Source organism: Mesoplodon bidens, assembly GCF_964165515.1.
Source record: "Mesoplodon bidens genome assembly, chromosome: 2".
Taxonomy (NCBI): Eukaryota; Metazoa; Chordata; class Mammalia; order Artiodactyla; family Ziphiidae; genus Mesoplodon; species Mesoplodon bidens.
The window spans coordinates 105,594,320-105,618,310 of record NC_138177.1 but is presented as its reverse complement, the minus strand read 5'-3'; the positions used below and the strand labels follow the sequence as shown (position 1 = coordinate 105,618,310).

Below are 23,991 nucleotides of genomic sequence, written 5' to 3'. Positions count from 1 at the left end.
CTACTTGGTGGGCACCTGGTTTTCCCCATACTAGCTGTCTATAATCACTTGGAATCTAAACACAGATCGCCTGGTGCTCAAGTAGTTTGAACCCCACTAATAAGATTGTTCACTCCTGTTGCACATGGGAGTCAAATGGGGAGTTTTAAGAGAATCTGATGTTTGGATCCCACCCCCAGAAATTCTTATGTAACTGGTATGGGCTTCGGCATTTTTAACAGCTTCTTAGGTGATTCTAATGTGCAGGCAATGTTGACAACCAGTGTTCTAGAACACTGGACTGTAGATTCTGATCCAGGAGGTATGGGGTGGGGATGAGGTTCTGCATTTCTTTCCTGTGCCTATGTGCTGAAATGGCTGCAAGCAGAAAGTACTAATGGAGCCCAGAGGAGGGGATACAACTTACTGCCTGGGGAGAAATTGGAATAGGCAAAATAACTGAGCCTGAGCATGGGAATCAGGATATTTTCAATCAGGATAATTTGGTCTTTTCACACCAAAACACAACTTTTCCTCCAGCAAATTTAACTACCCTGTGGAATGCTCTTATCTCTGAAATCCCAGTTTTCACCACTCTGTGAACCATCTACTACTTCTATTCTTCTAACTCAACCTTATACCTCCATTATAACCAATCCTTACATTACAGAGAGAGTTCCAATTCATTGTCCCCAGCACTTCTTATCTACCTATCTATTGATTCAACAGTCCATCAATCTATATATATCATTATCTATCACCTTCCTAAAAACTTTCCTCTTCACCTCCCAGAAATTCCGTGGTGCATCATTACAATCACTTCCTTGTAAATATCCTTACTTGCCCCTCTCTGTGTGATGTCCATCCTTAGTTAAATCCAGCTATTCCTTTCCACATCTGCATTCTCTTGACTGAAGTTTACTTGAGGACTCTTGACTGAAGTTTACTTGAGAAAATAAACATAACACTATACTCTCTGAACTCACTTTAAATTTATAACACAAATAGAAAATGGGCATTCAACCCCACTGGCAATGTCACAATCTTTCTACACTCCTCACTCTCAGAAGATACCTCTGATCTTCTCACTCCTCCAACCTTTTTTTTTTTTTTTTTTTTTTTTTTTTGCGGTAGGCGGGCCTCTCACTGTTGTGGCCTCTCCCCTTGCAGAGCACAGGCTCCGGATGCGCAGGCTCAGCAGCCATGGCTCACGGGCCCAGCCGCTCTGCGGCATGTGGGATCTTCCCAGACCGGGGCACGAACCCGTGTCCCCTGCATCGGCAGGCGGACTCTCAACCACTGCGCCACCAGGGAAGCCCCAAAGGCACTTTTTTTTTTTTTTTTTTGGCGGTACGCGGGCCTTTCACTGTTGTGGCCTCTCCTGTTGCGGAGCACAGGCTCCGGACACGCGGGCTCAGCAGCCATGGCTCACGGGCCCAGCCACTCCGTGGCATATGGGATCTTCCCGAACCGGGGCACGAACCCGTGTCCCCTGCATCGGCAGGCGGACTCTCAACCACTGCACCACCAGGGAAGCCCCCTCCAACCTTTAATACCCCCTTCTTGCTGAAGACCTCATCTCATATTTTATTAAGAAAATTGATGTGATCAGGTAGGAGCTATCTTATTCTCCCACCCAAACGCAAACCATCGCATCTGAATTAAATCTTCTGTCTTTCCCTCCTGTTAAAAGGTTGGGAATCTGGGTTCTTTTCAAAGGTCCATCCCCCCCTCCTTATGCTTTGGATCCATTCCTTCATCCTCCTCTATAATTTCATTCCTGTAGGTATTCCCTTTTTCTCCAGCATCAAATATATCTTTCTGCATTACATCATTCCCACAAAAATATAAGCATTTATCTGCCAACACAACATCAACAACAAAAAAAACTTCCCTTGCTCTATTTGACCAACTATAGCCACCATTCTATTTCTCTGATCTTCCCCCTCCAAAAAAACAAAAACAACAAAAAGAAAACAAACAAACCCAGAAACCAACCAACCAAAGAAACAAAACCTTAAGACTTGTCCTACTTGTACACCTTTTGTTCTCCATACACTTCAGTCTTTCTGCCTCACTATACCTCTGAAACTACTCTTGCCAGAGACTAATGATTGCCATGTTGCCAAATCCATTGTCACTTCTGTCCTCGATACTTGACTTCCATGAAGCATTTACTATCATTGACCACACCTGTTCAATTGTAAAACGTTCTCCTCTTGCTTACTATGACATCACCTTCTTACCTCACAGGTTATTCCTTCTCATTCTCTTGCTGGTTCATCTTCCTCCTCTGCCCAACTTTGAAATGTTGGAGATTCCCCTAGCCCAGTTCTCTATCTACAATCTTTGATTAGATAATCTCATCTAGTCCCAAAGTTTTAACTTTCATGTATAAACTCATAACTACCAAGTTTATGTCTCCAGCCTAGAATCCATTCCAGACCAGTATATTCATCTGTTTACGTGACATTATCACTTAGATATCTAACAGGCATCTTGGACTTGATTATTGTCAATGCCCTCCAGCAAAAGACTGCTAGGAACACAACTGTAATTGAACGAGTTAGGTTTATTACTTGCTTCTGTGAGAATGCAAACCATGGAGAACCATGTGACATCTCAGTAAGAGGGTGTTAGAAACTTGGGTTTGTGTTATGTGATTTAGGGAAGGGTTCAAGGAAGAGGGATTTTGCTCTGGATTGGAAGCTGTAGGAAGGCAGGAGTAATTCTATAATTGTGTATTTTAATTAGTACTATCTAGAATGACTTATCTACTGGACAGAGGCTAAATAATTAGTACAGGAGCAGCAGTTCAGTCATATTATCCAGGATAAGGAAATGTTTGCTCATTTTTGTGTCTTGGACAATGTTTATGTTTAGTCTATATCCAGGCATGATTACAGTGATCTTTTTTTGTGTGTGTCTTGATCAATCATGGTCACAGAGTAGCTTTGTCTGGTGTTGATGTTCTGTGAAATTTCCCCCCTCTAACTTACCAAGCTCATTTCTACCTCTGCACTTACTCTGTCCTGTGCCAATTAGTCTCTTTCCCATTTGGCTCCCATCATGGTGAGTCCTTCTTAGTCACCATCACATCCTTCCACTTTTTTTCCTTCTTTGGAACCCTAATCAATATCTAAAAAGAATGTTGCTCATTTGTTTGTTTATTGCCGCTGCCTCACTGGAATTTAGCTTCATAGAGGGATGGCGGTTTTTTCTATCATGTGTTCCCCGCTGTAACTCCAGCCTCTAGAAACCAGCCTCAGAGCCAAGGGCTCAAATGTATACTGACTGACCGATTGACTGAGTGAATGTCACTGGGCTCATTTCTTCGAATACAGCCATAAACCATTAGTACTTGCCTTTCTCTGTTTGCTTGCTTTTAACGGAGAAGTAGGGCACTCAACAAAAACAAGTGAAGCTGGGAGTCAAGAAAATGAATGTCTTTTATTCAGCGTGCCCAATGTCTCTGTAAATCGGGATGTGTTACGACTCCAGTACCTAAGACTTTTGTCTCTGAATTATCCTCTTTCCTGAAAATACTGTTAGATCCTTAACCTTACGTTTCACTCTATTTTTTAGTAAAGGATTATGCTCGGACTTTATATCTGTAACCGTTATTTCAGCCAGCCACAGCCTTGGGGAAGAAACCCAAACCGCTTGCGCAAGCGCCCAGTAGCAGATAACGCGGCGCACAGGGATTTACAGTGCGCATGAGCAATTAGAAGCAGCAAGACGGGAAGTGTTGCGCAGGCGCGTTTGGCAGACTCGCTAGGTGGACGCTCTCGGAGGCGGCGACCCAGGCATTTGGGGAGCCAGAGGAGTCGTATTCCTTTAAACCGTGAGTTTCCGACGGTTTGCTCCATGGCGCGGGATTGTGACGGATTAGAAACGAATTCTGGATTGTGACTTCGGTCTCTTCGCGGCGCAGTTACCTCCCTACCCCCACCCCCACCCCCCACTTCGGATCCCGCTGACCTGCGGCGGGAAAGTCGTGCGCCTGCGCACTAAGCATCCCGTTCGGTCTGGAGTCTGAGGGAAGAAGGTCCTTCCCCGCGGAGCTCGCAATCCGCGCTCGCCTAGGGATCCCATTCATTCCCCCTTCTCTTCCTCCGCCCGGCGCTGGTGAGCCATGTCGTATCAGTTCTCCGCCAGCTTGCGTGGGGCCTTGGACAAGCCTCCTGGCGCTCTCTTTCAACAGTCAAACGATCTCCTCCTCCAAGCCCTCTTCTCAGGTGGAACCGCTCTCCCCACTAAGGCCTCTCTCCCACGCCTCTGCAGTTCCCACCGCCGCCCTTGCCCCTGAAGGCGGCTGCCAGGAAGACTCCTCTGTTAGGCACATTTCCCTTCGGCCCCCTGCCGGTGTTTCTGGGAGGTGAAAGTGAAGCCCATGGAATCCTTAGAAATGGCTCACGGTTTTCCTTCCTTTGGGGATTTGGACATATGGTGCGTTTTTAATTGTTTGCCCCTTTGGGGACAGTAGCATTTTTTAGTGCTTAGTTCACTGAGTGATTTAAACTTCTCATCTTCTCCAGTTTGCCGAGTGTCACAGCTGCTTTGCTCCCCCTGTGGACATGACCCCTTAGCTGGCGTTTTGCGCCGCAGTCGCTTTGCGATGGAGGCTTCTTTGGGGATTCAGATGCAGGAGCCAAAGGCTTTTTCTCCTCGTGGCCGGTTTCTGGCGGATGGCTCATTAAAAAAACATGAGCAGAATTTTAAACTACCAGGTATGTGTTCATTGCCAAAGATGTACAGGCAACAATTCTGTAATTTCGATTATTTAAAAACAAACAACAAAAAACACGTCCTGAATCTTAAAGTGAGTTGTATGTTTATATAGGAGCATTTTACGAATCAGTGAAGCTTCATAAGATCTAGATTTAGGATTGGATTGCATTTTAGAAGGAGGATTGTAGTCCAACCATGTCATTTCACAGATGAAGTTGCTACAGTCTAATATTAGTCGTTGTCTAAGAACACAAAGTTTGTTGCTACCCAAACTAGAATTTCTCTTCCAGACCTGTGTTCTTCTAATCACCATATTGCATTAAGCTTGAATTTAGAAATCGGCATTGGAGGGACTTTAACTTACATCTTCAAAGGCAAAATTAGTTGACAAAAGTAAAGGAAATGTTTGTAGCAGTAATGAAGGACTGTATCTCAGTGTACATCATGAAGTGTTGCTTCACCCTTACCCAGACCTTGAAATGAGAAGGAGAGGGTCAAACAATGCCTGATCTTGTACACTGTAACATGCACCTTCATTCCTGCAGTGTGCCTGGGACATAGCAGGCATTTAATAAACATTGGTTAAATAGGAGTTCCAACTGACTGTTGTTTTTTTTTCTTTTCTTAAAATGTAGCTAAATGTTCTTTTCTGTCTTTGTCTTAAGGATATTTAGTGCTTTTTCAAAAATATTAATTTTGACCTTTCATCCATGATATATACTTATACACTACAAAATAGACTTTAACTCGACCCTAGAAGAATATGACATCCCATACTTTTGCTTTCTGACTAAGGGTAAACTGATCTTTGATGTTAAAATGAGTACCATTCCTGATATCCCTATTTGATGAAAGCCACTATTATTCCAGTTAAAGTTTCTATGCTTAAAACTTTAGAGTTATCTTTGACTTGTGCTTTGTAACTGCTCCCCTCATCCAGTCACCCAATTTTATCGTACTTCTTTTTAGTATGTATAGTGTTGCCTCTTCGCATTCCCACTTTCACCACATTAATTCATTCCCTTACACTTGGCTCCTGAATTACAACGAAGTTTCTTACTTAAACTGCCTGCTTTCACTTCTTTTTTCATCCTCCAGTTCATTTTGTACACTGCCACTAGAATAATCTTAAAATGCCACTTTCATCCAGTTTCATGGATGCTTTCCCTCTTGCCTTCCATTTTTCTTGCAATTACCTGTTTTTCATGGTTCACCTTTCCCTATGTCATCAGACACGTAATACAATAACAGTCATTATATTATTATTATTCTTGTATTGTTTAGCACTCTGTGTATTCTGTCTCTTCAGTTATACTATAAGGTCCTTGAAGGCAGTATCTTGTATAGCTCCTGATGTACATTGTGCATTAGGCAGAGTGTATGAATGAATGAATCTGACTTGGCTCTAACATATGTTCAGGTAAAAACTACTATTCTAATACTCTTCTGAAAACCTGCTAGGAAATGAAGAGTGGTGTGAATTTTATTCCAAAATTCCAAAGTTTGGTGGCTTTTATATGTAACAGGACATTGAACATTATAAACAGTACCTTTGATAATTTATAAAACATGCTGAAATTTTATTCATATGGTTCTTTTTTATTTGACCCTTAATAAAAGCTAAGATTATATCAAAAACATAACTTGAGTAAGGAGTAAAGCTGATGAAATCCAGGCACATAACTGTCTCATGATCTAATGTGATTTACTCTCCTTTGATGTAATAACTTTTGAATGGTGGGATTTTTATATATCTTTGTATTCCCAGAGCCTAACAGTCTTCAACACATAGTAGGTGCCTGAAAATATTAGGTTGAATGATTAGATATCATTCATCCAAAGGATATAAAGTAAAATTTTTAGTACAATGCCTGCATAGTATGACCCTTTGTTTTGGGATATTTGTCAGCTTTTTATAACTTTTTTTCTGATAAAAATTATACATGCTTATTGAAGAAAATACAGAAAGTCAAAGTAAGAAAATATCCCACTGTACAGATATTGCTACTGTTGACATTTTGTTATATTCCTTTGGTCTTCCTGTGCATACAGAGATACATTTTTTAAAAAACTGAATTAGGGGGCTTCCCTGGTGGCACAGTGGTTGAGAGTCCGCCTGCTGATGCAGGGGACACAGGTTCGTGCCCCGGTCTGGGAAGATCCCACATGCCACGGAGCAGCTGGGCCTGTGAGCCATGGCCGCTGAGCCTACGCATCCAGAGCCTGTGCTCCGCAACGGGAGTGAGTGGCCTGCGTACTGCAAAATAAATAAATAAATAAATAAAATTTTAAAAATTAAGAAAACTGAATTAGGATCACAGCCAACTTATTTCTGATCTCCATTTTTAACTTAGCAATATATATCTTGAACATTTCTTAATGTAATTAAATACTCTGCGCTTGGACTGCCTAATGTTCCACTGCATGGTATCATATAATTTATTTAATTGCCTTTTCTTATTGAACCTTTAGATTGTTTTCCATTTTTTCCTATTAAGAAAAATGCTGCAGTGAGCAAAGTACCTGGCAAAGTATTAGCTCAAATATTTATTGTTTCATTCTTTCAGCAGGCTTTTGTTTTTTTAAGTATCTACCATATGCCAAGTTTGGTAAGTGATAAAGATCTTTTCAGTGAAAGAATGAAGTATAAACTGTATATATACTGAATGTCTCCTCCATACTGTTGAACTGTACTGGAAGGCTTGCTTTCATTGTGTTATATGGATGCTTTTAGCCTACGATTCTAAAGTGGGTTATAGGTAACGTCCTGGTTTGCCTGAGACAGATCCATTTTATGCCTGTTGTCACAGTGCAATTATTAGTGCCCCCTTTCACTCTGAAGACTCTCCCAGTTTGGGCTAAATTATATGATCTCCCTAGTTATAGGAAGCATTATTTTAGGCAGTACGTGAAACCCCAGAATAAACATGACATATATTCCTGGAGGTCAATTTTACTCCATGGTAAGTAATTGAAAACATTTCATTTGTATGATGAATATTTCTTAAATGTCTATGCCTGTTATGTGCAGGCACCTTTCTAGGTGCTAGGAATAAATCTGTTCGTAAAACAGACAAAAATCAGTGCCCTCAATCTAGTGGATAGAGATAGAAAATGAATAAATAGTATGTTCAAAAGTGATTAGTGCTGTGAAGAAAATGTAGAGGGAAAGGGGAGATAGGAGGTATTGGGAGAGGAGATTGTGATTTTAGTAAGTGTAATTGGTTGGAGAAGGCTTCAGTGTGGTAACATTTGAACTAGGACTTGAAGGTGGTGAAGGAGTGAACTGTGCGTGTATCTGGGGAAGAGCATTCCAGACAGAGGAATCAGCAAGTACGAAGGCCCTAAGCTGGGAGTGTGCCTAGCATTTAGAAATAGCTAAGAGGTCATGTGAGTGGAAGTGGGAGAGTGATGGGAGTGAAGTCGAAGAGAGGGGTGAGGAAAGGAGGTAGTTCTTTGGCTTTTATGTGGAACAAGATGAGGGTGAAAGCAGGGAGTATAGTTAAGGATGCTGTTGCTGTAGCCAACTTGGATATATTATGTAGCAGAAAGAAAATTCGCTTAAAATTTCAAAACAGAAGCGTAGACCTTCATAATATTTAATGAAGACCTAAATAATATTTTAGTTTGTGGACTTTTCAGGGTCTTTCCCCAGTCCTCACAGTATATATTCATTGGTCTCTGCCTTTAGTAGTATTTTCTAGCTTTTGATATGAGTACTCTCTTTCATTGTCTACTTTCATCTCCCAATTCATAATCTGGGGATTTTTGATTCACTTTGGTTGTCAGGAAATTTTTCTGTTGTTCAGAAACATCAAAGTTGTTCTGCAGTGACAGGAAACCTTAATATAAACATAGTTTGAGTTTTGTAGAGATATGTAAGTGCATAGTAAGTGAGTGGTGGTGTGGAAGCACATTGAGCTTGTGTAGTCATTCACATGGCCTTGCATTACAGTATTTTCTTACTACTTATATTTTCTTCCTGGTTATTTCTAACAGTTAACCAGCATCTCTACTACTAACTGCCAGCTCATGTTTATGCAAAGGGAAGTTCCAAAATGTGGAACTCGTAGGAAAAGCATAGAATATTGTAGTTGGAAGGTAAAGTTCATCTAATCCAGTTCCTTTGTTTTAAAGGTTAAAAACCTGAACACTAATGTGGTTTAATTATAGGAGTTGAATCCAGACTCTTTAGATTTCAGGCTTTTTTCTATATCAGCCCTGTCCAATAGAACTTTATGCACTAACAGAAATGTTTGTATGTTGTCACATGTGGCTAATGTGACTGAGGAAGTTGATTTTTAATTTAATTTTAATTTAAATAGCCACATGAAACTATATCATCCTACTACAAAGCTTTTGGTGTAATTAATCATGTATATACAACAAAGCATGCACACAAACACTTCAATACATTTAGTAATAAAAAGACCACAAATGGTTCTTAAAATATTTTTTCATACCTAAACACCATTAATTGTAAGATACACCATTATTTTATGTACTGCTCAGAAATACTGCCAGTTATACTGTGGCAGTGCTTTCCTTAACACCTAGAATTTTTTTTATAGTTATTGGAAGAGTTCTTTTAGATGTAATTAGACAAATAATTGTTTATCTCTGGGACATACATGAAATGAAACATAAACATTTCAGATCTGTCTCTTCTGAATCACTTTTTATACTCAGACTTGTTGATATCCTGTTTTTTTCCCCTCATAATATTGTTCTCATACATTAGTTTTTCTTTTTTTGGCTGCATTAGGTCTTCATTGCAGTGCGCAGGCTTCTCACGGCGGTGGCTTCTCTTGTTGCAGAGCACAGGCTGTAGGCGCGTGGGCTTCAGTAGTTGCAGCATGCGGGCTCAATAGTTGTGGCTCACAGGCTCTAGAGCGCAGGCTTAGTAGTTGTGGAGCACGGGCTTAGCTGCTCCACAGCATGTGGGATCTTCCTGGACCAGGGCTCGAACCCATGTCCCCTGCATTGGCAGGCGGATTCTTAACCACTGCGCCACCAGGGAAGTCCCTGTTCCCAAACATTAGTGATGCAGAATTTCTTCGAAGAATTCATTTTAAAAAAAAAAAGCCATTGTTAATGAGTTCTTAAGAACAGCCCAGTTATGTGGAGCTGGCCTACGTTTGATTTCTACTTCACCACCTCTACTATTCCTCCCTATAGCCATTTGGCTCTTAAGGATTAAATGTGAATGCTCCTCTGTGATTTCTTGAATTTTCTTCAGGTCATTGACACCTATTGTATAAGTTTTGATGCTGGCCAGCAACAGTTGTAAGTTGCATCCCAATTTCAGAGTCAAAATTGTGTCTTAGAATCAAAGAAATGTAATAACAAATTGAATAATCATTGTAGTGCCTTTTCATGATGCCTTTCCTATGACACTGGAATTTGAAGCTGGTTGGACTTGACACTCATTAGGAATGATTGTAATTGACTGTGGCAACTATTACTGCTAGAAAGCCAGCTTTCCCCTCAGGCCTTGGTTTTGTTTTCCAGAGAGAAGTAGTGCGGTAGCTGATGGTGAAGTGATTGCTTTTGTCTTTGGCTTCACTCTATTGTAACTTGTAAACTTTTGTTTTTTTCTTTTTTCCTACAGCTGTCTCTGAACAACCATGATGATAGTAAGAATTCATTCATTCAACAAACATGCCAGGCAGTTTTCTAAGAGCTGAGTGCATTGTGGTGAATTATACCGACAGGGAGCCTGTACTGGTGGAGCTTATATTCTAGTGGGAGGAGGCAGACAGCAAACAAATAAATAAACAGGATAATTTTATAGTGAACAAGAACTCCAAAGACAATAAACAGGATAATGTGGATAATGGGAGGAGCGCGAATTTAACTAGCAATGTCAGAGGAAACTGTGACAATTGAGCCAGCCATATGAAGTTATAAGGGAAGAGGATTTCAAGCAGAGGGAATAGTAAGAGCAAAAGCCCTAAAGAAATAATGTTAATAATAGTAACCACAACAATAAGAATCACCAGTATAATTTCATATTTACAGTGTGTCAGGCATTGTGTTAGAAGCTGCCCTTGTGTTATGTATATTATTTCATTTAATCCTCACAGTATTTCAGCGCCATGGGTACTCTTATGCCCCCTTTTCTATAGATGGGGAAATTAAGGCTTACAGAGGATAAGCTGTGTGCTCTAGGAAGGTCATACCGGCTGGGTAATAGTGGAGCCAGCATTTTGATTTAGGCCTCTCATCTCCAAAACTGGTTCACAGGATTACTGTTATATTGCCTGTTATATTGAAATCCATGAAGCTTCTCCAGTTCACCTGCAAGGTAGATGGGAAGGTGAGGGTAATTTAAGTAAGTTCTTCCCATTACCTTAGATGGAGTGATATAGTGGAAAGGCTACTGGATTAGGTCTTCTTGGCCTCTTATTTAATCTCCACCGCTTAGTATTCTTAGTATTCTTCACCTCAGATTTATCCTCCACTTGTCATCTTCCTGCTTAAAAACTTTACATGGCCTTCCTTTGCATCCTCTGCCTTTCCTTCCTCAGCCACATTGAATTTTATTATCTCTCCTACTCTCCCCTCCCTCCACAATAACCCATGCCTTTTTCCTTTTCCATGTCTTTGCATACATAGTAGTTCCTTCCTAAAATGCCTTCTTGCACTTTCTCTACTTGGTGAATGCTTCAAAACACAGGTTAACAGTCACCTGAAGCTTCCTGGCACCTTCAGGAGTGTTCATTCCCCTCCCTCCTTCTACCTAGTAATATGTGCATTCCTCTAACATTACAGTTAAAATCTTGTATTAAAAGTGAGCTTTTAATATCTGTCTCTTCCACTAGGCCAAGCTCCTAGAGAACAGGGGCTTCCACCACCTTTGTTCATTTGTATTTTTAATATGCCAGTTGCTGGGCATTTTTAAAAACAGTGTTTGTTAAATGAGTGAGTCTATAAACTTACCAGCAGTACCTCTGTGAAATTGGACAAGTGATTTAATTTCCCTGAATATGGATTCCTTCTCTGAAAGATCAGGATAATTATTTCTGTTCTCCCAATATCACAGTGCTATTATGTAAATCTGAAAAGATAATATGTGTGAAGGTGCTTTGAAAATGCCTAAAACTGTTGCATGATGCAGAGTGTTATTATAACTTTAAAAGTAGCTGATGCTTGGCCTAGATATTGTAATAAAATCTGAGGACTCTTAAGTATGTAGTTCTTTTTTGTATCCAGTAGTTTATCACATTTTGTATTATTGCCTCTGAATTTTAACCATGTAGGTTTTTGTAAAGAGCTTATATTTATTTAAAAGTAATGATTTTTCTGCTGTCAAGATATAGGATACTACTGGTAATTGGGACAATTTTTTTTGTGTGTGTGTGGTATGTGGGCCTCTCACTGTTCTGGCCTCTCCCGTTGAGGAGCACAGGCTCCGGACGCGCAGGCTCAGTGGCCATGGCTCACGGGCCCAGCCGCTCCGCTGCATGTGGGGTCTTCCCGGACTGGGGCACAAACCCGCGTCCCCTGCATCGGCAGGCGGACTCTCAACCACTGCGCCACCAGGGAAGCCCTGGGACAATTTTTAAAAAATGTTTTTTTTTAACATTCTTGAGACCTTTAGTAGACCTTCTTTCTAGAGTATACTGTGAATATTCAATATGTAAAACTTTTCCAAGCCTGTAAGATTTTGTATCTTTGGGGGATAGAAACAGTTTTCAAGAAGATTGCATTGTGTCCTTGTCATGCCATCTAGTGATGGCAGCACAAATTGTTTAGTTATTTTTTAAATTTAGCCTCTTCATTGTGTTGTACTCTATGCAGTGACAATGTATCTATATGTTAGTATGTAATTTCAGAGTAGCAGCAGTTGGGTGTGAGTGATTCAGTTACTTTGCAGTTTTGTCTCTTCAGGAGGTGTGTGAGTTAGAGCAACTTGATGGGGTTTTAGTCTTATCATGAGTTTAAGGTTTATTATAGATATTTTTATTTGTAATGTAAATTACTTATGTTTTAGAAATTATTTTATTGAGATTTTTCAACCTAAGTAATTAATTGTACCTAAATTCTTTTTTCCTTGATAGGTGTTAAGAAAGATATTCAGAAGCTTTACGAAGCTGTACCACAGCTTGGTAATGTGTTTAAGATTAAGGACAAAATTGGAGAAGGTAATCTGGAGATATACTTCATTATCTTTATAAGCTTTTTTTCCTCCTGTTTTCCTTTGTATAATCTTGATTTTCATTATTATTTCTTATTAGAAAAATACCCCTTTTAAAAATACTAAGACCATGGTTATATTACTAATTATCAGCTTTTCTTTTTTCCTTGGAAAGAATCTAAGAATAAATAAATATTTACAATAAAATGAACAGTCCTATTTTAACCTTTATAATTTTATACTATTAAAAGTATTTCTGGGGGCTTTCCTGGTGGCGCAGTGGTTGAGAATCTGCCTGCCAATGCAGGGGACACAGGTTCGAGCCCTGGTCTGGGAAGATCCCACATGCCGCAGAGCAACTAGGCCGGTGAGCCGCAACTACTGAGCCTGCACGTCTGGAGCCTCTGCGCAACAGGAGAGGCCGCGACAGTGAGAGGCCCGCGCACCACGATGAAGAGTGGCCCCCGCTCGCCACAACTAGAGAAAGCCCTCGCACAGAAACGAAGACCCAACACAGCCATAAATAAATAAATAAATAAATAAATTTTTTTTAAAAAAGGCAGATGCTTGCTTTAAAAAAAAGTATTGCTATATTAATAATACATTATTAATGATAATTATTAAAAATAAAAAATTTAAGATTTAAGTGGGGGGATTTGATCAGGGAAAGCTGAATCTTTTTTCTCTTTCTCCATTGCGTTTAGGTGGAATTGTATGTTGAACAATGGCAATTTTTCATGGCAAAATGATAAAAATAAAGTGGTACAATATTTATAGGATAGTCAGTATTTACGTAAATACCATTGAGAGACTGGAAATCATATTGATTGAATGAAGGGTGAATTTGGCCGACAGATGTGAAGGGATTGAGAAGATAAAAGATAATAGAACTTTTTAGTGACTATACTGAGAAATAGTAAATAAAAATTTAACAGTAAAAAAAAACCCAAAAAACAACAAAACTTCCATTTATTCATTGCTTGCTTTTCACAATGGAAAGTGTGAGATGAGAAAAGGCTGAATCAGCGAGGGCAGAGAGATTAGAAGATGAGATGATTTGGGATGTAAGAAGCAAATCTTTACATTTTTTTTCTTACCTTTTTTTGAATACTGACTTAGTGTTCAAAAACTTTGTTCTGGAAAACTGGTGTCCTCATAACAAATAGCTAACTATTCCTGGAGAGAGGGAAGAGTGGAGTGTAATCTAAGGCTAATAAGTTTGAAAACTATAGCATGTATAGCTCCCTTTTGGTTATTTATGATGTACTTCAGTACATTAAAGGTCTAGAAATAATCTATCAATTTGCTTTAACTCAGTATTTCTCAGATTTAACTGACCACCACATCTTATATTTTTTTCTGTTTATTTTCATGGTGAATTTAAAAGTTTAAAAAAACTTTTTAAAATAAAAAATGTAGTTTCCTTTTCCCCCTAAGACTGTTATCATTTTTACTTCTAACAGAACTGAATCCAAGTCTTAAGAAAGTAATTTCCAATGATAATATTGTAGAAAGATACTTGGTAGATTGGGTCATACCATGGAAATATTTTATGCTAACTCAGTTAAACAGATTTACTGTATAGCTTTGCTGAATTAATATACCCCCTAAAGATGTGAGGACAGTTAAGAATGTATTAAAAATTGAAAATAAGTTATATTTACAAATGTGTTTGCTTTTTGTGTTCAGTGTCATTAAAATATTGATGACAGATTATGATAATTTTATGGGTTCCAAACAGTTTTTAAGAACTATTTTAGCATTGTCTCATAAACATTTTTAAAAACCAAATATTGAAAAATCTAATAAATTGTTTTACAGGCACTTTCAGCTCTGTGTATTTGGCCACAACACAGTTAAAAGTAGGACCTGAAGAGACAATTGCTCTGAAACACTTAATTCCAACAAGTCATCCTGTAAGAATTGCAGCTGAGCTTCAGTGCCTAACAGTGGCTGGGTAGGCAATTTAAAGATATTTTTAATTGAACTGCTGTATATAATTTTTAAGATTTTTAAGTAGATATCTAATAGGGATGATGAGATTGTTGATTAAACATATTCTTCAGTCAGGTGTTTGCAGTTTGCTAGCACTTTTCCGCTAATCTTGGAATGGCTAGTTAAGTTTATATTAATTTTTAAAGTGGATTTCTCCTGAGGCTCAGCTTGACTTCCTGTTCTCTTACCACTTCTTTTTCTAATCTTCCTGCCAAATCATAAACCTTGGCTTCCATGGTGTAGATATTTTTAAAAATATGGGGAACTCATATTTCACATCTCCCCAGATATTGACAGCCTCATCTCATATTTTATTTTGAACAACAGAATCCTCTGGCATGTCTTCCTGTTTGGTTTCTCTCTGCTAGGTCATTCCTGTCAACATAGAGACGTGATGTAGTGTCTCTTATCCTCCCTGTACCACCATCCCCTTTCCAGCTACTCCAGCATTTCTTTGCTTCCCTTCATGGCCAGACTTCTCAAAAATTACCTGCACAGACTGTTTTCACTTCCACACCCGCCTTTTGCCACACACACACAGTGAGGCTGCTGTCCTCTATGCTAAACGGAAACTACTTTAGAGGCAACCATGACTTTATTTTGCCGGTTCCTTTTTCTGTTCACACGAACTCCTGGCAGTGTTTAACATAATTGATTTGAACCATCGTCTTTTGACTTCTGTACTACCATATACTCCTTGATTTCTTCCTGCTTTATTTGGCCTTTCATTTTCAGTATCCTTTGCCAGTTCTTCCTCTTCCACCTGACACCTAAATGTTGGAGTTCCTCAGTGATCCTGGGCTTTCTTTCTCTAGACTTCTTTAGGTGGTGTCATGTATTCCACGTGGCTTTAAATATATAGTAATGATTCCCATAAGTGTATATCTAACCTCAGACCTCTTAACTGCATATTTGTATATATCTACCTGACGATTTGATATTTCCATTTGGGTACCTAATAAACACCTCAAACCTAACATGCCAAAAACTAAATTTTAATCCACCTTCATCTGCCCCCAAAATTACCTATTGCAACAATCTGTTTTCATCTACCCATCTCAGCAAATGGTACCACAGTCTACCTAGTTACTCAAGCCAGAAACCTAGTAATCACACTCAATTTCTCCATTTCTCTCCTAGTCCACTCCATCACCATGTCCTGGCAATTCTGCCTCCAAAACATATCTAAAATCTCATCCATATCTTTGTCTTCTCAACTGCTATCTCAGTCCAAGTCTAGATTACTACAATAGCCTGCTTCTTCTCTTCCCCTCTTAATCCCATAGTCACAAAACAGCCAGAGTGATCCTTAAAATATAGAAATATGTATGTATGTAATATAAGTTGGATACTATTACTTCCACTACTTAACAATTCTTCAGTGGTTTCCCAATGTTCTTGGAAAAAAAATCCAGCTTTATCTCATGCCAGTCTTTCCACCTCCTTCACTGTGCTCTATTTTCTTTAGCTCCTCAAATTTGTGTCAAGAGCTTTCTCACTTCAGGGCCACTACCCATACTTCTTCCCTATCCAGGAAGACCCCTCCCAGTCCTTGCATGCTGACTCCTCATCTTTCTGCTCTGAGCAAGAATGGTACCACTTCAAAGAGGCCTTCTCTGAATTAGATTCTATTTTTTATTGTCACGGCACCTTTTGATATCTTTCAAAACCCTTACCATAATTTGTCATTATTTGTTACCTGGTTTATTATCCATATTGCCCACTATTTAGGAAAGTCCATGAGGGCAGAAATCATGTTAATTTTAATTCACCTTCTCATACTTAATGTCGAAATCATGTTAATTTTAATTCACCTTCTCATCCTTAATGTCTAACATAGTGTCTGTCAAGTAACAGTGCCCACTAAATATCTATTGAATGAATAAACACGCCTATTAATTTGTTTTACCCCTCTGTTTATTATAGAAGACAAGAGAATAAGATGGCTTCTATAAGGCATGATTACATAATACCTTCTAGTCCCCTGAATAAGATTATTCCTTTTGCCACACTTTAAATAACTCCCTCTACCACTTTTTCTTTCCTTGTTGTTCAAAAATGTGCATGCTAAAAAAAAGTCTACCTGATCCTGCTTCCTTTCTAGCTCCCGTACTCGTTTCTATTCTTTGACAGATATTTCAGGAAAATTGTCTTTATGTTCTGTTTCCATTATATACTATTTTCCCTCCTTAAATCCTGTTTGGCCTCTTCCTTTCCACTTAAACTGCATTCTGAAAATTAGTTAATTCCTTTTTGCCAGTTAATTCCTCTTTGCCAGACTGAAAGCTTTCCCTCAGTCCTTATTCTAATTGACCTCCTTGTTGATCACCCCTTCCTTGAAAACTCCTCACTTGCGGATGTCCCTATCTGGGCTTTCTGCTCCTTCCTTATTTTGCCCTCCAACATGAGACTTTTCCAAGGCTCAGTTTTCTCTTCTCTAATAATTTCACAGCTTTAGGTATCATTTATCTATAATATTGTCACTGGCTTACACTTGACTTCTCACTTAAGATATAGTCTTGTATCTAGATATCTCTATCAGAATGATGAGGTTTTGGTTTTTGATGCTTCTTTTCCTGTTTTCTCTACATATTTTGTGGGTATCCATGTTGTTTTACTTACTCAGTCTCAAAACTCTGAAAATCCAGTTTACCCTATTTTATTCACCTTTCTCTGAGGTAGTATAGTATAATGGTTAAGAGTCTAGGTCTGGAGCACACTGCCTAGATTCAAATTCTGGCTCCATGACCTACTAGTTGAGTTACCTTGGGGAAGTTCCTTAGCCTGTCTGTCCCTCAGTTTCCTTATATGTTAAAAAAAGGGGGGGGGTAGGAAATAACAGCACCATCCTTATAGGGTTGTTGTGAAAATTAAGTGAATTTGTTGATAGGTGTGAAGTGCTTAGATCAGAGCTTGGCATGTAGTGAATGTTCAATAAATATTAGCTATTACTAATTTTTACTTGATTTATTTATTACTGTTACCATCTTATCTGCTACTAAGTCTTGTTAATTCATTTTTATTATTCATCTTTTCCTTCCCATTCTGTCACCTCCCCAATTAAAACTATAATTATCTCGTTTTGAATTATAACCTCATAACTGGTACCGTGTTTGTTTAAAAAAAAAAAAACCCTTTATCTTGTATAAGTCAGTTAAATGAGTAATCTCTCCTATATGGTGATGGTTTTAAGTTAGTTTTCTGGCATTATTTATGCATTGCTAAAGTTGCATTTTTAAAAAAACTGCATAAAGTTTCAGTTCATTTGACCTTTCTTCTGAAGTTCATTGTGCATTTTTCCACTAGGGGGCAAGACAATGTCATGGGAGTTAAATACTGCTTTAGGAAAAATGATCATGTGGTTATTGCTATGCCATATCTGGAACATGAGTCCTTTTTGGTAGGTTTTAATATTTCTTGAATTTTTATTAGCTAAATATTTCATTGAAAACAATCTTATAACCTTATTCATAACTTTATTTTAGGACATTTTGAATTCTCTTTCTTTTCAAGAAGTACGGGAATATATGTTTAATCTGTTCAAAGCTTTGAAACGCATTCATCAGTTTGGTATTGTTCACCGTGATGTTAAGCCCAGCAATTTTTTATATAATAGGCGCTTGAGAAAGTAAGTATGGAAAGTTACCACCAAATACTTATACTTGACTGAATCTATGCTGTGGGGTCCATCTCTTAGATGCAGAGCATCCTGCAACAGCCACACACATCTTTTTCTGTTTCAGATTTTCACTGTGGTTGAGGAAGGGAAATACCCTCAAGGAGAAAAAAAATTGTATTAGTAAAACAGTGTACGTCATGAGGTGTACCATGGCTTAGTGGAAATAGCTAAGAGACTTAGAAAGGGTCTAGTTTTTTGTTTGTTTGTTTGTTTGTTTAACCTTATACATTTATCTGTGTGCTTCATTTTTCTTTCCTAGTAAATGAGGGGATTGGACCACATGATAGCCAATTTCTTGTTTCAACACTAAAGTTTTATTTTTTGAACATTTTTTATGCTGATTATGTACATAGAGGCATTGTAAGCTGAAAACTTAAAAACTGCTGTTTATATAATGGCTCATATTGAGTATAATAAGGATAATAGAAACATAACTTCTTTTCTTGGGGTTTTGTATTCCTGACTTTTAATTTTTTCTTTAATTAATCAGATTTTTAAACCATGGTTTTAATTTATTTTTCTTTTAAACTTGTTTAATTAAAAATTATCTGCTATGATGCCATCTCTGCCACCATCAGAGGACAAAGGATTGTGTTTACATCCTGCATTCCTTGTTGCCTTGTCTGCACAAGCCATTGGAAGAAGGGGAGAAAAGATGTTTTCTTGTGTGGGATACGTCTTTCCTTAATTTTCAGTAGTTAGCTATTAAATCCTTACCTTGTCTGTAAAACTTACTTTTCTTTTTTCAAGAATGTTATAAATCCTTAATTTATCCCCCAAAGAATACAGTTTCTGTGTGAATATGGTTTGAGCATATTATGATATTAACTAAGCTTTGTTACAGAGAAGTAAAAGTGCTTATTTTTGTTTCATAGGTATGCCTTGGTAGACTTTGGTTTGGCCCAAGGAACCCATGATACTAAAATAGAGCTTCTCAAATTTGTCCAGTCTGAAGCTCAGCAGGAAAGCTGTTCACAAAATAAATCCTGTGTAATCACCGGAAACAAAATTTCATTGAGCGGCCCAGCAGCACCTAAGGAGCTGGATCAGCAGCCTACCACAAAAACTGCGGTTAAAAGGCCCAACCCAAATGCACAGATTCAGATTAAACAAGGAAAAGATGGAAAGGTTCTACGTGTTTTATTTCTTAAGTACTAATATGGTTTTAGAAATGTACTCCATTCAACAGAGGGAGTTATAATTCTAGGATAATGCAACAAAAAAACAATGTTGTTTACACGTGTTATATATTCAATTGATTAGATTTCACTAAGATTTACAATGGATTGTTTTATGATTTCAAAACTGAAAATTTTGCTTGGTAGATTTATAATGTCTTTGTCATTATAATTGCATTATATAACAAAAACGGAAAATAATAAATTTTCCCTGCATGTTATAAAGTTCATATTAATTATCCTTTTTAAAAGAAAGCATTAGTTATAGGGGAAAAATTCTGAAGTGTCTATCTCCATTTTAGCTGCACAGCAAAATGTAACATCCATGCAGGTGGTTTTATAATTTTTTAGTTATATATATTTGTGGACTATGTTAACATTGTATGAGGGTTAAGAGTTCTGTCTAGACTGTTTTCTCCTTTCACAGAAGTGTTTTGGTGCCTGAGAATGACTTGGATGCAGCTGTTTTTGTTTTATGTCTCTTAACTCTTTCAAAACTATAGCAGAGTACAGCTGGCAGAAAGTGTTACAGATATAATCCTTATTTTCCTTGTTTTTGTTGGTATTGTAGGAGGGATCTGTAGGCCTTTCTTTCCAGCGCTCTGTTTTTGGAGAAAGAAATTTCAATATACACAGCTCCATTTCACATGAGAGCCCTGCAGTGAAAGTAAGTAATGTAGCTTAATAGTGCAATCATCAGTCAGTTGTACACTGGAGAGAATTTGGGGAATGGCTAGCTTTTATTATCAGTAAGTTTTTAAGAGTTTTGCTTTAGCAGAAGGTATTACTGCTTCGAGCATCTAGTCAGTGCTTTCATTTTCTCCAGTTCTGAACTTTTCTTTTGGAATTTTTTGTCATTTTTGATTAGCTGACTATTGTTGCTCTTTCTCTAAAGGAACATTTAGAAGGTTAAGTACTTTTCTCTCATTGGCTGGAACGTGAGCTCCCAACAACTAACACATTTCTGACACACAGTTGATAGCGTAAAGATGTTTGTAAAATTTACAAAATTATCATCAATGTTAAGTGGTTTTAAATTGACGTATGATATCCTGTAGCAGCTAGATAGCATGAGGAACAAATTAAAACTGATTTTAGCCAATGTAATTGTGCAGTTTACAGTTCTGAAATGGAGTTAGACACTAGAATGTAATTGTTTTATAACATTTCAGGAAAAGTTCTAATAAAGTGTAATTCAAATATTCACCAAACTAGGAATGGTTAGTAAATTTTTAATATGTTTATTCAACACAGTAACCTAAAAAGACCTTAAATATTTTGATAGACGAGTGTTTATTTACAATCCAACAGCACATTAAGCAGTTCTGAAAGTTATGCTTCCCCTATTGCGTTTTGCTCTACTAGCATCTCAAAGGCATCATGTTAAATGCCATGAAAATAGAGAATATGACTTTCCTTTTACAGCTTATGAAGCAGTCAAAGACTGTGGATTTACTATCTCGAAAATTAGCAACAAAAAAGAAGGCTATTTCTACAAAAGTTATGAATAGTAGTGTGATGAGGAAAACTGCCAGTTCTTGCCCAGCTAACCTGACCTGTGACTGTTATGCAACAGATAAAGTCTGCAGTATTTGCCTTTCAAGGTAATGTGTTTTGATGGTGCTATAAAATCACCAGCATGCTGCCAGACAAGATGAGAAATTGCATTGATTTTGGTGGACAGTTGATTTGAGTGAGTGAAAGGGAACAGTGCAGTTCTGTGAACTGCATAGGCACTAATGCAGATTGGTACCTTGAAGAGCAAATGACAAGTATTGTCATATTTGTTCCCTTGACATGCAAATGCTCTTTGGAAAACATATTTGATTTTACATGCAAATAATTTTGGTAGGGTTAGGGATAGCTCTTATGAAACTTCAGAATTTCATGTTTTACTTGCTGATTTAATCTTGTTTTCTTTCTTTATTCCTGCCTGTGTAGAATAACCTGAACCAAATATTAGAACTCTTCTCTCACTCCCACCTCCAACTCTTTGCCACATAAATTTCTTTCTTCCCTTCAAGACTTTTATAAGCTTTCATGAGCCTTTCCTGATTAACTCAAGTATACAAGTGAACAAGTATCTCAGAAATTAATCACTCCAAACATAAATAAATTTTTATACCTCAGAGTTCCCATTGTATTCTATTTTTCTGTTATGTTCTTACCATATACTACCTCTTTCTATGCCTGGAAGTTACCTTAAAACCCTTCTGGAATAAGGCCTGGGAACTGGTGTGGGGGGAGAGACCTATAGAAACAAAATCCAGGATTTTCATCACACTGGATTATCATTTGCTTTGTAATAACTTTTATTTATATATATATCAAGGTAGAATTTACTGTGAACTAAATTGATAAATGTTATTTTTTGGTCTTAAATAATTAAACTTTACATAACTAGAAAAATCTTATTTCATCATCATAAGGCGGCAACAGGTTGCACCTAGGGCAGGTACACCAGGATTCAGAGCACCAGAGGTCTTGACAAAGTGCCCCAACCAAACCACAGGTATGTTGCACTAGAAATACAGAACCCAGTTAAATTGGTTGCCGTGAGTGTATTTTATTTTATGATTTTTGTCTACTTATGATTAAATTTGAGCTCTGCTGCTTTTAACTAAGTTATGTAAGTGGTTCTAGCAGTGTGGCATTCCCATTTTTGAGATAGTGCTATTTATGAAAGCTGCTAATCCTAGTGTTTCCTTTTTTTTTTTTTTTTTTACCCGATAGATTGCATTTTGCTTATCTGTTTACAAGATGATTTTACCAGGAATAATTTTAACATCACCCTTGTGGGGGAAAAAGTTGTGTTTAGTAGTATTTGCTAATGTAAGACTTTCAACATTTTATGTTTGTCTAATACCTGAAAATTCTTCTGTGATACACATATGATTGCGTGTTTGATTAAAATTTTTTGTTATTGTGAAAACAATATAATAGCATTAAAGAGATTTTTGAAAAAGAAAAAAGTCTATAGCCTGAAAGAGTTGTCATGGAACATCTTATTGAATAGATGAACCCTGCTGTTCACTTGGATTATGGACCTTACAGAAATGTATTCATTTGTTCTGTGTTTATTCTGTGCTTGCTAATGATATAAAAAATGAATGAAACTCTCTGCTTACACTCTGGTCAGGATATACTCGCAAATATAAAATAACCTGTTAAGTATGGTTATAAAACTTTATACAGAGTATTTTAGGGGTATCTAACCTTATCTGAAGGGATTATGGAAGGAAGTTCATGGAAGATAGAATGTCTGAAAAGGGAATGTAAATTGGAGTGAGGGGTTTGCATGAGCAGAGGAACTCAAGCAATAGCATGGTCATACAGAATCAACAAAAGTTTAGTGTTGCTAGAATGTATGATGAAAGTCAAGGAGTGGTGAGAAATAAACCTGGAAAAAGGTAGACAGTGTCGGATCACAGTTGTTATATGGCTTGGACTGTACCCTGTAGGTTTTGGAAAGTTATTCAAGGGAAAGGGATGGTAATAATTGTATTCTAGATGGGTCATTCTGGCAGGTGTGCAGAGAGGACCAGGTCCAGGTGAGAGATGAAGAAAACCTGAACGAGGGCAGTAATAATACAAATGAACAGAAAAGTGAAGAATTGGGGACTTCCCTGGTGGTCCAGTGGTTAAGACTTCACCTTACAGTGCAGGGTGTGCAGGTTCGATCCCTGGTCGGGGAGCTAGGATCCTGCATGCTTCATGGCCAAAAAACCAGAACATAGACCAGAAGCAATAGTGTAACAAATTCAATAAAAACTTTAAAAATGGTCCACATCAAAAAAATCTTTGAAAAGAAAAGTGAAGAATTGGAAAGGCAGAGCTTGATGGATAATTGGATGCAGGATTTGGGAATGAAGTGGTGGGGAAAAGGCATCCAGGATGTTTATCAGACTCCTAGATTGGGAGATTTGAATGGGTACCAGTAACCAAGGGGAGAATAAAGAAGTAACTGGTGTACAGGGAAAGATAAAGATGATTGGGGGCATAATTGGTTTGAGATATATGTGGAACATCCAGATAGAGATGTCCAACAGAATAAAAGTAAGAGAAGCACAGGGAAGTCTGGACTGGAAATACAGTTAACTGTCATCATTACTATATAAAAGGTAGTTGAAGCTGTGAAGTGTATGGCCCAATAAGGGAGAGTATATAGGGTAGAAGTTGGAACTCTGGGTAACCTCAGCCCTTAAGGCTTAGAGGAAACATTGAAGGAGCAGGCGAAGGTACAAAGGGAACCAAGAAAGACAGATGATGCAGTGGCCAAGGGAGTAGAT

At 38.0% G+C, this 23,991-nt stretch overlaps 1 protein-coding gene across 4 annotated transcripts; it reads left to right on the top strand.

Annotated features, from left to right (window-relative positions):
• Positions 1-3,726: 3,726 nt before the first annotated feature.
• On the top strand, positions 3,727-22,697 carry LOC308628452 (cell division cycle 7-related protein kinase). 4 transcript variants are annotated; one of them, XM_081255371.1, is made up of 10 exons: positions 3,727-3,823; positions 4,518-4,709; positions 12,774-12,857; positions 14,672-14,807; positions 18,152-18,245; positions 18,331-18,473; positions 19,400-19,652; positions 20,274-20,369; positions 21,128-21,306; positions 22,132-22,696. In XM_081255371.1, the coding sequence occupies exons 2-10, from the start codon at positions 4,598-4,600 to the stop codon at positions 22,226-22,228; spliced, it is 1,194 nt and encodes a 397-aa protein (XP_081111497.1). In that variant the 5' UTR covers positions 3,727-3,823; positions 4,518-4,597; the 3' UTR covers positions 22,229-22,696. The 4 variants fall into 4 exon arrangements, with proteins under 4 accessions (XP_081111497.1, XP_081111499.1, XP_081111500.1 ...); XM_081255372.1 differs by lacking the exon at positions 3,727-3,823 and adding an exon at positions 3,833-4,107 and having other exon boundaries at positions 22,132-22,697; XM_081255373.1 differs by lacking the exon at positions 20,274-20,369 and having other exon boundaries at positions 22,132-22,697.
• Positions 22,698-23,991: the final 1,294 nt, after the last annotated feature.